This window comes from Schistocerca gregaria, chromosome 8, assembly GCF_023897955.1.
Source record: "Schistocerca gregaria isolate iqSchGreg1 chromosome 8, iqSchGreg1.2, whole genome shotgun sequence".
NCBI lineage: Eukaryota > Metazoa > Arthropoda > Insecta > Orthoptera > Acrididae > Schistocerca > Schistocerca gregaria.
In genome coordinates, this window is record NC_064927.1 from 370,341,694 (window position 1) to 370,355,598 (window position 13,905).

At 43.7% G+C, this 13,905-nt stretch overlaps 1 protein-coding gene across 1 annotated transcript in view; it reads left to right on the forward strand.

The window, feature by feature from the left end:
• Positions 1–9,177: 9,177 nt before the first annotated feature.
• The window catches only part of LOC126284836 (uncharacterized), a 69,769-nt gene continuing 65,041 nt past the window's right edge, over positions 9,178–13,905 (forward strand). Inside the window, exon 1 of the mRNA XM_049984056.1 lies at positions 9,178–9,330. Coding sequence (XP_049840013.1) covers positions 9,242–9,330 — 89 coding nt within the window. The 5' untranslated portion in view covers positions 9,178–9,241. The remainder of the gene's footprint in view (positions 9,331–13,905) is intronic.

A 13,905-nucleotide genomic window follows, 5' to 3' on the forward strand; every position in this document is an offset into this window, starting at 1 on the left:
CGCATTTTTGAGCGCATAAGGCTTCACTCAGATCTGCAGAAGTCTCATCTGTTACACCCCTTTTTTGCGTAATACTAGTGTCGATCGTTAATTAAAACTCATGGTGTTCACATTTGCCACTTGAAGTGAAAATCTGAAACGCGATAATTTTTCTATTTTATATAGTTATTGAGAAGCCACATCAGCCACTGTAATTTACGACAAGTTAAATAAGTAATTAAAGATAATTGAGGGTCACTGTAGAACATTTTTATAGTTGTAGACCATTTTGATAGTTTTCTCTTTTGTGAAACTTAAATTAAATCGAGATTATAGATGTGATATGGCATAGGTCATCCTTCGATCGATTGTAGAACTTGGAAACCCATTTAGGGAATATTCGTTCACATTTTTGTTGAACGCAGTTGCTTTTTACCATCCTGTATTAAAACATTTCCTTTTATCAATAGTGCAATTTGTAAACGATGTTTTGTGAGTAGAATAAAATTTCCAATGGTAAACTTAACTGCTTTTTCGACGTTATTTTACCAGCTAACTAAAAATAGCAAAGCCTCGAACCCTTTCCACTAAATTTAGTTAGTATTAAGATTCTTTTACAGGGAGTGCAGTGGAGCTGACGCTGAGATCATTTAGTATTTGGTTATATCATCGCTAGTCTCACTGAACTCTTCTGAATTCTACATGTCATGTGTGGTCTGGCGTCTCCTTACCAGCAGCAGGTCCCAGGTTCAAACTAGTTAATTCCCTAAAAAACACGCTCAGAGCGTCGTTTCGCGAAAGTGGTAGGGAGACACGATATAGTACAAACAGACACCACCATGAATGTTTAGAATGTGACTAGGGCCTCCCGGCCGGTAGACCGTTCACCGAGAGCCAGTTTTTCGATTTGACGCCACTTCGGCGACTTGCGCGTCGATGGGTATGAAATGATGTTGATTAGGACAACAAAACACCCAGTCCCTGAGCGGAGAATACCTCCGACCCAGACGGAAATCGAACCCGGGCCCTTAGGATTGACATTCTGGCGCGCTGACCACTCAGCTATCGGGGGCGGAGAACGCACACCGTTTTGAAGCGCATGTAAAGCGCCGCCACCTATCAGAACATCATGTAACTATAAAGGCGGCAGTGGGAATATTACACTGTGTCCCACAACAAAAATTCCTCATTCCTTCAACTGAAATTGGCCGAGAAAATTTGTGTTGCATTACTTATTGAATGCCTCTGGTAGAAACCAGCCTTTCCCAACTCACGTACAGCGTGCTGATAGAAGAAAGAAGCGAGTGTTCGCGACCTTGTAGAGTGGGGACATTCCTTGAATTCCAGATGACTTGGAGTGCCTTCAAGGAGAGCTGCCGCTCCGTTTCCGATCGCGCAATGTTTACGGGCAAGTTGGTGACGCCTACGCGATGTAGTCACCCGTGAGTCAGCGACCTCGGCGTTCAGTGAGAGGCGGCAGCAGGAGCGGGCGCTTCCAAAGCTGACCTGGAAACCTGTTGTACACAGTCGCGACCGCACGCTGTTCGTTTTTGGCCCGGCGCAAGGTACAGTCTGCCCGTAAAGTGAAGAGCGTGTCAAGTTCGTGGTGAAGAACACTGCTTTTCCCAGACAAAAACAACACTCTATCACTGCCACACATGCTTATCAAGAAATTGCTTCCTGCCCAACTACAGAGCGCAGTGTGCGATGGTTTACGCGGTGTCTGTTCGTGTGCGTTTCTTGTATTACTTATGTTAGTTACTAACGTTAGTTCAATAGCCTTTCCGCCAGTAGCACGTGTTTCCATCATATAAAATCTTTGCTCTATATAGGACATATGGCGTCGCTTCAACTTGTACAAAAATGCTTCAGGAACTGTGGAAGTCGATACTTCGGAACATATTCTGCCACCAAATCTACGAATCGATTGCTATCCATTCGATTCTAAGAAATTAGATTACTACTTGTTCCATAGATCATGAATACGACACTTTGTAATGATGTGGAACGTGTCAGGTTAATGAAAAGGGTCTATACAAGATATTACATTACACAAAATATTACGTAACACTTAATTTGGGGGGGGGGGGGGGGTTGGGGAAATTACCCACTTACTATATCCAAAAATTCATCTAATGAGCAAAAGAAGATGCCATTAAGAAATTCTGTTAATTTCCTTTTAAATGCTATATGGCTATCTGTCAGACTTTTGATGCTATTAGTTAAGTGACCAAAGACTTTTGTGGCAGTATAATTTACCCCTTTCTGAGCCAAAATTAGATTTCACTTTGAGTAGTGAAATCATCCTTTCTCCTAGTGTTGTAGCAATGTACACTGCTATTACTTTTGAATTCGTTCGGACTGTTAATAACAAATTTCATAAGTGAATATATATATTGTGAGGCTACAGTGAAGATATCTAGCTCTTTAAATAAGTGTCTGCAGGATGATCTTGGATGACCTCCAGCAATTATTCTGATTACACGCTTTTGTGCAATGAACACTCTTTTTCTCAATGATGAGTTACCCCAGAATATGATGGCATACGAAAGCAGAGAATTAAAATAGACCTGATAAGCTAATTTACTGAGATGTATATCACTAAAATTTGCAATGTCCCTAATAGCATAAGTAGCTGAACTCAAACGTATCATCAGATCCTCAGTGTGTTTTTTCCAGTTCAACTCCTCATCAATGCATACACCTAGAAATTTTGAATATTCTACCTTAGCTACCGATTTCTGATCGAAGTCTATATTTATTAATGGTGTCATTCCATTTACTGTGTGGAACTGTACATACTGTGTTTTGTCAAAGTTTAATGAGAGCCCATTTGCAGAGAACCACTTAAGGATTTTCTGAAAAACATCGTTTACAAATTCACAAGTTAATTCTAGTCTGTTGGGTGTGATAGCTATACTTGTATCATCGCCGAAAAGTACCAGCTTTTCATCTTCGTGAATATAGAATGGCAAGTCATTAATGTATATTAAGAACAGCAGAGGATCCAATACTGAACCTTGCGGCACCCCATTCTTGATAGTTCCCCAGTTTGAGAAATCACCAGTTTTTTGCATATTATGTGAACTGCTTATTTCAACATTCTGCATTCTTCCTGTTAGGTGTGATTTAAACCATTCAAGCAGTGAAAACACCTCGGAATGGCTATGCTCTACCATGATGATAATGCCGTCGAAATTCATACGTCGGTTATTGAGTTATAGGCGAACGAGTGTTGCGTTCTATACTTCTAATCGAGAAATAAATGTTGTTTTAAATTTTATCTGACTTACGACATCTTTTCTTACATAATGAATGGGGAATCATTTCACCCCCAATACAGTCCGCGAAAGAGGAAATCCAGTAACGTAAGCGACTTTGAAAAGGGCAAATTATGAAGACCCGGTGCCTGGGAACGAACGTCTCGGAAACGGCCAAACAAGGCATCTATAAAAATTTGTTAAAGGTCTGTGAAACCTGTAGTAACCGACAAGGTGTTGGGCGTCCGTGCCTCACCGCAGACAGGACTTGTCTCTTCCGTAAAGCAGTTTGACAGTGTCATATGACGCAAAATTTTCGAAACTCTGAGAAAAATAGAGGCCTATGGGGAAAGACGGATAATGTACAAAACACCCAAGAACCATGAGGGAACAATAAAACTGGAAAACCAAGAACGAAGTGTTCGGATTGAAAAGGGATGTACTGTTTTGCCCCTACTATTTAATCAGTATATCGAAGAAGCAGTGACGGAAATAAAAGAAAGGTTGAAGAGTGGGATTGAAGTTGAAGGTGAAAGGATATCAATGAAAAGATTCGCTGATGACGTTGCTATACTCAGTGAAAATGAAGAAGAATTATAGGATGTTTTGAATGCAATGCACAAATGAGTACAGAATATGGATTGAGAGTGAATGGAAGAAAGAGGAAAGTAATGAGAAGTAGCGGAAATGAGAACAGAGAGAAACTTAACATCAAGATTTGCGATCACGAAGTAGATGAAGCTAAGGAATTCTGCTACCTAGGTAGCAAACTAATTAATGATGGACGAAGCAGGGAGGACATAAAAAGCAGACTAGCACTGGCAAAAAGCAAACTAGCACTGGCAAAAAGGGCAATCCTAGCCAAGAGAATCCTACTGGTATCAAACGAACATCGAGGAAGAAATTTCTGATCACAACGTTGTGTGGTAGTGAAACATGGACTGCGGGAAAATCAGAACAGAAGGGAATCGAAGCATATGAGATGTGGTGTTACAGAAGAATCCTGAAAATTAAGTGGCCTAATAAGATAATGAATGAGAAAGTTCTTTGCAGAATCGGCGAAGGTAGGAATATATGGAAAATATTGTCAATGAAAAGAGACAAGATGATAGGACATATGTTAAGACATCAGGGAATGACTTCCATGATACTAAGAGGGAGGTGTAGAGGGTAAAAGCTGTAGGGGAAGACAGACATCAGGGAATTAGGTTGCAAGTACTACTCCGAGATGAAAAGTTGGCACAGGAGAGGAATTTGTGGGGGGCTGAATGACACCAGTAAGAGGACTGATGAAAAAAAAAAGTAATAATAAAAAATAAAATACGCAAGATAGGCTGCGGTTTGTGCAGATTGGACGGCAGAGAACAATGCTGGTCCAGGCACAAGCGTTTGGGAACACACTGCTCAGCGCACATTACTGAATATGTGGCTCAGTGGTAGATGGACCCCAAGGTTTCCACGTTGACCCAACGATATTGCGCACCGGATTATTGAGGTCGCAGCGTAGATCAATGGAAACTTGTCGCCTTGTCGGATGGATCACGCTTCTTATTACGACCGGTCGATTGTTTACTCGCAATATACTGCCATCCATGCGGACGTCTTTTCTAAACACGCACCGTGTCACAGACACAAGCCGTTGGGGGCAGTTCTGTGCTATGGGGATACATCCTTCTGGGCTTCCATGGGACCTGCGGCAGAAATCGAAGGTACAGTGGCACATGTGGACTACATGAACATTACTGCGTACTCCTTGCATTCGTTTATGTTTAATGTCTATCCCAGTGGCAATGACAACTTTCTCTAGCATAAATATCCGTGTCACATGCCCAACATTGTGCTACAGTGGCTTGAGAAGGAAGATAATGAGCTCACTTTGGTCTCTTGGCCACGAAATTCGCCCGACCTGAATCTGACGGAACACAGACCGGACGCTATTGGGCGCCAACGGCACACTCACAAACAAACGGCCCGTACTTAATTGGACTTACTTGTCCTGTGCGTACAGATCGAGTGCCACATACCCCCGCAAATCTACCAACGAAATGTTGAATATATGCCACATAGAATTGCTATTGTATTTCATTCCGAAGATCGACCAATACGCTATTAAGCCTCAGTATACGAAGGGGCGCGCGGGGAAGGGACTGGGGTGTGGTGGAGTAATTTATGTCCACCCTTTGAAAATATGGCAATCTAGTCAGTTACTTTATATTTCAAAATTTTGAAAAAAATTGTTTTTAATGAATTCTTCAATCACATCCCACAATTTTTTTTCAATGTTTTCAGTTACAGTTTGAAAACAAAATTTAAGTCACAGGTGTTTATGTCACTTCCCCAGTGAATGTCATATTCGATATTTTCAGGTTAAAGACCTTACTCACATCCTAGTATCCCTTTCAAATGCGTATTGTGAGTAAAAGTAAACAATAATTAACGAAGTTTGTATTTCTTAATTTACTTTACGGGGTGTTGGTGTGCATAAACTGTCCCCCCCTTTTCGTCTGGTAGTGCTTGCTACTGAAAGTGTGCTGACGTTTCTAAGAGTGTGTAAAATGCAGCCGGCCAGAGTGGCCGAGCGGTTCTAGGCGATACAGTCTGGAACCACGCGACCGTTACGGTCGCAGGCTCGAATCCTGCCACGGGCATGGATGTGTGTGATGTCCTTAGGTTAGTTAGGCTTAAGTAGTTCTAAGTTCTAGGGGCGTGATGACCTCAGATGTCAAGTCCCATAGTGCTCAGAACCATTTGAATCATTTTTTTTTTTTGTAAAATACATTTTTATGTTCTGTACCCTACTTACACATCAGCGTGTCTTTATAAAGTCTGTTATTAATATAAGTCAACAACAAATAAAGAAATTTTTCATAACTGGCGTGAAGTACCCTCCGCCGCCCCCCTGGTAATGCGCGTCATGAACAATGCGTTGATATTGCTAGGGTTAAGCCGGTGGTCATAATGTTTTGGGCCCATAGTACATGAAGTAAACGCCGACACAATGAAGTGGAATGAATGGAACGTGGCAATTACCGAAAATAGTGCACAACCGCAAGCCAGTGGTTCGAAGGTAATTGGAAGATCTAGGAAGAGAAGAGGATTATGAGTGCCAGAAAGGGTCAGATGGTCTAAAATTCCTTTAACGAGGAGAAGGAGAAGAAGAAGAAGAAGAAGAAGAAGAAGACATTGTGACTTGAAAGAAGTTTACCATGTTTTGTAGACCGTGTGGTACGAATGTACGTGGTGAATACTCGTTGGCTGCATCTTCACTGTGTCGCCACTGATTTAAAAGACGCGCTATGGTATGGCCTACAGGTGCCGAAGAAGTACGGGCCCCACAACGAACTTGTGACGTCACACCAGGTGGCTTGTCCACCACATTTTGAGAATGCTCGGCTCCACCCAGGGCCCACGGGAAATCAGTCTGTACGGGGTGGCGCACGAAAAGTGTTACTAATTGTTTCTTTCACAATTTACGACACACATTAGATATCCCGCTGGGATGTCTACAGCAGTAGCAGCAGAGCTTGGAAAAACAAATGAGTTAGGAAATGACGTGTAACTCACGATGCCGCCGCTAAGAGACTAGTAAGCAGCAATGGCTGACAGTGGAAGTCTGACGACATAGCAACGATCGGCAATTGTGTTACTTTTTTATGAAACGAAAAGCCTTGTTGTGACTCAGAGGCGTTTTCGACAACAGTTTAACACACGACGAGTTCCTTGCAAGAAGACCATCCACGGGTTGTACGATAAATAACTACAGGAAGGAACAGTATTGGAAGCGAAGCGACCTCGACCTAAGCCTGTTTGTTCGCCAGAGAATATTGAAGCGGTACGAGTTGCTGCACAGAGAAGTCCCGGTAAATCGTGTAGAAAGGCAGCAGTGCAAATGGGAATATCCAGACTCTCCGTTCAACGAATTCTTTAAGGGGACCTCCATATGTACCCATACAAAATGACCTGTGCACAGAAGCTCACTGCAGAACACAAGCAGCAGAGACTACTGTTTGCTCAGTGGGCGGAGGATTGGGAAGAAACTCTCAATAAGGTTTGGTTTTCAGACGAGGCGCATTTTTATTTAGACGGTGTGATTAACAAACAAAATATACGCTTTTGGGCCACTGAAAACCCACAAGTGCTTCATGAACGGCAACATTATGCTCCGTGGATTACAGCATGGGCAGCAATTTCCAGTGACGGACTTATTGGATCCTTTTTCTACGAAGAAACAGTGAACAGCGAGCGCTATTTGAGCATGTTTCGCAATAGCTTCATTCCAAAGATTCTTGATACTGCCTTGCCCTGCAACACGCAGTGGTTCATGTAAGACGGAGCAAGGCCACATACTGCAAGCACTGTGCTGGAGTTTTTACATGAGCATTTCGACATGCGGATCATTTCACTCAGGTTTCCAGGTCGCTTCAATGCCGGACAAAATTGGCCCCCCAATAGTCCAGACCTCAATCCATGTGACTGTTTTATTTGGGGATACCTAAAGGAAAAAAGTTTCCCGAAAGGGACACGTGATTTAATGGAGCTCGTAAGACTTATTCTTCAAGCTTGCAGTGAAATTACGGAAGACATGTGCTGTAGGGTAATCACTAACTTCAGTGTTCGTTTGAAGGAAGATAGGAAACGAAATGGTGGACATACAGGGTGCGTTCCGAAAGTAATGCAATTATTTTTTTTTAAAGTAATTTATTGAACAGATTTGCACAAACACTTAAAATTCTTCAAAGTACTGTCCTTGGGCCTCTACACATTTTTTCCAGCGACTCTGCCATGACCGGTACGCGCCCTGGAAGGCGTCTTCTGGGACCTCTCGCAAGGTCTTCGTCACGGCGGATTGGTCCTCGTCAATGGACGAAAAACGGGTTCCTTTCAGGGCTGACTTAATCCTAGGAAACAAAAAGAAGTCAGCTGGGGCGAGGTCAGGACTATAGGGGGGGTGGGGCAGCGTTGGCACCTGGTGTTTGGCCAGGAACTCGCGGACTCGTAGCGCGTTGTGGCAAGGCGCGTTGTCGTGATGGAGTTGCCAGGTAGCGGAGATGTCCTTTCTCGTCCTGACGACCCTTTTGCAGAGTCTTTCCAGCACATCCACGTAGTAGGCAGCGTTAACTGTCTGTCCTTGAGGAACAAACTCCTTATGGACCACTCCTTTGCTGTCGAAAAAGACAATGAGCTTTGTTTTCACTTTTGATTTGCTCATTCTTGCCTTTTTGGGCTTAAAGCCCTTTAACCACCTCGAAACTTGTGAGTAGGACAGAGCAGAGTCCCCGTAAGCCTCACGAATCATTTTGTTAGTCTCCTCAAAAGATTTGTTCAGTTTAGCACAAAACTTAATCGCATAACGTTGCTCGATCCCATTTTTTCCGTGACACGGTCGGCGCGCAGAGGTTTACAATAACAGACGTCCTGCCGCTTCCACAGCTCGGAGAGCACTGAAACCGGTTTCGCGGCAAAGCTTAGCGTCCCCCCCACCTACTCCATGTGGCCCGCTCCCACTCCTACTACTAGGAGCGGCGCGGGAAATTCAATTGCATTACTTTCGGAACGTACCCTGTATTGAGCATGTGCTGAGTTAGAACAAATCTCCATGGACGGCTCTTCATTGTCGTATATGTTCCTTTCAGATTGTATTGACAATAATGTTTATATTCAAAAACAAAACGGTAACACATCTCGTGCGCCACCCTGTAATTGAAAAGGCACCTACTAAAGGTCTTAACTTTGCCGTGTGCGATAGAGTGCTCGATTTCATGTAAACGAGTAGCCAAAAATTGGTAAACTCGTGTGAGATAGTTGCGCGCTCCCCGCCAGAGACGGCTGCTGCCTCTCGTAACAGCTGCAGTGAGCCGTGCTGTGAGGTGCGCACCACGGCCTCGACGTGTGCTTGTGACGTAGTGGAGGAGTATGGAGAGTGGGGAGCCTGGAGCTTAGTTGGCGGGCAGACTGTGCTACTGGCGGCGTCTGCCTGTCGCGTCGCTCAGTGATTCCTCGCCATGCCGTGCTGTTGTCCACGCCTGCTGCTGCTGGCTGCCTGCGCCTTGCTGCTGCGGCCGACCCCCTGCGCACAGGCCTCGCCCAGCAGGTACTGTCCTTTCACTAGCCGCTACCTTTGTAAAAAGTGAAGTCGTCTGGCATTCTTGGCTGGGAAGACCCGAAGGGCAGGTTTCAGCTACTTACCGTAAAGGTAGTTCCTGTCCTTCGCGCCACTGACACCTCCCTTTCGCGAAGTGTCAGTTTTATGTTAAGCGTATATGATATGTTTGTATGACTGTAATGTGTGTGTGTGTTGTAAGTAGGCTGTTTAGGTTTTATATTGGTAACGCCGCGTAGCGCTGTTTATGAAAATCACTGGCTGTGCTGCGTGCAGTCTGTGGCTGGTTTGCATTGTTGTTGGAATATTCGACATTGTAGTGTTAGGCAGTTGGCTGTTAACAGCGCGTAGCGTGGCGTAGTTGGAGGTGAGCCGCCAGCAGTGGTGGATGTGGGGGGAGAGATGGCGGAGTTTTGAGAGCGGATGATCTGGACTTGTGTCCATCAAAGACGGTAAAATTGGAAGACTGGATGTCATGAACTGATATATACAGGGTGATTCAAAAAGAATACCACAACTTTAGGAATTTAAAACTCTGCAACGACAAAAGTCAGAGCTAAGCACTATCTGTCGGTGAATTAAGGGAGCTATAAAGTTTCATTTAGTTGTACATTTGTTCGCTTGAGGCGCTGTTGACTAGGCGTCAGCGTCAGTTGATGCTAAGATGGCGACCCCTCAACATAAAGCTTTTTGTGTTATTGAGTATGGCAGAAGTGAATCGACGACAGTTGTTCAGCGTGCATTTCGAACGAAGTATGGTGTTAAACCTCCTGATAGGTGGTGTATTAAACGTTGGTATAAACAGTTTACAGAGAATGGGTGTTTGTGCAAAGGGAAAAGTTCTGGACGGCCGAGAACGACTGATGAAAATGTAGCACGCATCCAGCAAGCATTTGTTCGCAGCCCAGGAAAATAGACTCGCAGAGCTAGCAGAGAGCTGCAAATTCCACAATCAACTGTATGGAGAGTCCTACGAAAAAGGTTAGTTATGAAACCTTATCGTCTGAAATTGGTTCAAGCACTGTCTGCAGCTGATAAGATTAAAAGAATCGATTTCTGTGATTTTATCCTTGCTCAAATGGAAACAGATGAATCTTTCGTTTCAAAGATTGAGTTTAGTGATGAAGCAACTTTCCACACTAACGGGAAAGTCAACCGTCACAATGTCTTTATATGGGGCACTGAGAATCCGCGGGAAACAACTCAGTATGAACGTGACTCGCCTAAGGTGAACGTTTTCTGTGCCATTTCAGCCAATAAAGTTTTTGGTCCCTTTTTCTTCAAAGGTGCTACTGTAACTGGACTACAGTATCTGGAGATGTTAGAGAATTATCTGTTCCCTCAGCTCGAACAAGAAGCACAACAATTCATATTTCAGCAGGATGGAGCGCCACCACATTGGTACTTATCTGTCCGCAACTATCTGAACGTCAACTACCCGAGCGATGGATCAGCCGCCAGGCAGCCCGTGACAGAGCACTTCATCACTGGCCTCCAAGAAGCCCTGATCTTACCCCCTGCGATTTTTTCTTATGGGGGTATATTAAGGATATGGTGTTTCGGCCACCTCTCCCAGCCACCATTGATGATTTGAAACGAAAAATAACAGCAGCTATCCAAACTGTTACGCCTGATATGCTACAGAGAGTGTCGAACGAGTTGGAGTATCGGGTTGATATTGCTCGAGTGTCTGGAGGGGGCCATATTGAACATCTCTGAACTTGTTTAGAATGCTGTTCATGAATGGCATCACAACAGGTCGAATCACCAGATTGACGTACAAATTTGCAGTCAGGGTGTGTGGGATAGCCACGGGAGTGCTCCTACTGTCTACGAAATCACACTCCTGACCAAAAGTGCAGGGGGAGGTCCAGTGTGTTTAGCACACAGCAGGTTAGTTGCAGGATCTCAACTGGCCTCTCCCAACTCAACCGTAGCCTCCAATGAGCTGTCGCTTGACACTACTTAAGTTACAAACGGCGGTTTTTTGGAAGCAGTGGAACGCTCCCTACATAGCGCCTGGTTCGGAGCTGTCCTTGGCGTAACCGATTAATAGCAGTTGCTTGTGTCTCTGTTGTTCCAACTGCTGCTCATATTGCTGCCGCAAATGCAGAACGCCAAACACAATGGTCTACCATCTCGGCAATGACACATGGCCGCCCATGGCCCACTCTTCATGTGACCGTATATTCACCACTGCCAGCAATCAAGTACAGTGGTTACATTCCTGCCAAGTCTGTGTGCAATATCGCAGAAGGAACATCCAGCTAATCGTAGCCCTGTTACCCGACCTCGTTGAAACGATCTGTTGATAAAGGGGTCTTTGTCACCTTAAAGGCATTATTGACTAATGTCAACTCACCTGATATGGTGCTAGCGACATTCTTATGTGACTGGCGCGAAATTTCAACAGACGTCGTCTTTCAGACGTAAAAACACGCCTACGTACTTTCGTTTATGTCGCTCAACTCCTTCTTGGTGTCGTTATCTTTTACCGTCATTGTATTGGATGATGGTAAAGAGATAAGGGAGAGTGTGAAACCCGGTGCCGGCTCATAGGCTACTCTTCCCTAATAGCAACCAGAGGGCCGCCCAACTTAACGCCCCCGTGCGATTGATGGATAGCCATCAACAGTGTCACACAATCTCACTTCATGAGACGCTGAGGAGAGGCATGGAATTTAGTTCAGGTTGTTGGCACAAAGTCTGATGATTGGGAACATTATGCCATAACCTCTCCTTCACTTTGCCGGAATGGCGTGGAGTTCTCAGACGGTCACCCATCCAAGTGCCTACCACGTCCGATATTGCTTAACTTCGGTGATCAGACAGGAACCGGTGTATCCTACGAGGCAAGGCTGTTGGCACAATATCTCGGTGTTGGATATACCAAAGTACCGAGAAATTCTTAAATCTTATTTATTCGCGAGAGCCGATGTCGCGTATTCGGTTACCAGATTCGACAATGAGACCTCCCGTTTCACTTCGTGTATCAGCGACTATCCAGACCTTGGCGGAGCACTAACTGGTTGACTCGTAACATATCTTCGACGTGTATTCGACTCCGTTTGTATTTCCTGGTGCCTTTTTGTACGGGAAATCGAGGTACGGCGTTCACTCGTTCATTTTTAAGGTTCAGGACCTCCATTGGTAAAACCTGAACCGTTATAGGCTCACTTGGTTGTCCGTCTGTCCGTCCGACTGTTTAAGACCCATTTTTCCAGCAACGGGTAGGTGTATCACCTTGGCGGCATGAAAAGTTTAAGTCAAAAGTCGGTGCAATCATAAGATACGTCAAATATTTTGATGCTCGCAAACTCACTCACAAAATATATAGATGAATTGTTTACACATATCTTGGGTTTGGTAGTCTAGCCGTATACAAGACTACAATTGATTTATGGAGTTCCCACGTTTGTCGTATCTGTGCCGCGTGAGTTTGTATGGTCTTTATAGACTTGTAATTATTCCTTTGTAAGCTTCCCGATATATTCCAGCTGGTTCTATAGTTACTCCTCGATACTTGAATTTCTCTACTTCGGTAATTGTGTCGAATTCGGCGATAAAATATGACTGTTGAATCTCGATCTGGTCCCTTCAGTGTAGTTAGTGCGTTTTTTCCTATGAAATTTGGAACCAATTTTTTCCGGTATTTCATCAAGTATCTCCACAGATTGGATTGCTTCTGGTGTGTTATTGGAGATGACTGTAAAGTCACCAGGAAACAATAGACAACAAAGGCGAATTTAATTTTGGAGACTTCTGTAAATATTTCTGCTTTAGGTTTCATTTTACCAATTCCTGATAAATTTCACCAAATCTAAACTGACCTAATGCCTATTCTGATCTCAAATGTTTCAGGAAGTTCTCCAAAGCATCTGAGTCCTGACTAAACTCTTTTTATTTTGTTTGTAGATTCGTGAGCAATGCAGCGCAACAATTAAGATTTGGTAGGGCCCAGAGCAGTGCATAAGGCAAAATGGATGAAATGTCTACAGTAAATGTGAGCTGTTCATAACTATTTTGTTAAATTACTACATGACTGTTCATATGAGTAAGGCACATGTAATGCTTTGGAAATGAACTTTGTGTAAGGAGCTAATCAGCAATGAATTTGGACGCTAACTAAATCGGACACAAAATATAAACAATGCATTTAATATTAGTTTCATGCATTTGTTATATTTGACACTAACAAAATCTCACACAGTCCACTGCAAAATATTTAGATAACTTTCGGTAACAATTATGTAAGCAGGAGAGGCTGAAATACTGATGAAACATATTTTAAATAATAATTTGAAACAATGAGAAATCCAGGATGGAATGTAACAACATTATAAAAAGGGAAGTTGCTACTAACCATATAGTGGAGATGATGAGTCACAGACCGCACAGCAAAAAGACTCTCACAAATATAGCTTTCGGCCATTAAAGCCTTCGTCAGCAATAGATGTCAGACACACATACACAACTGCAGTCTTGTGTGTGAGTTGTGTTTGCGTGAGTGTGTATGTGTGTGTGTGTGTGTGTGTGTGTGTGTGTGTGTCTGACATCTACTGTTGA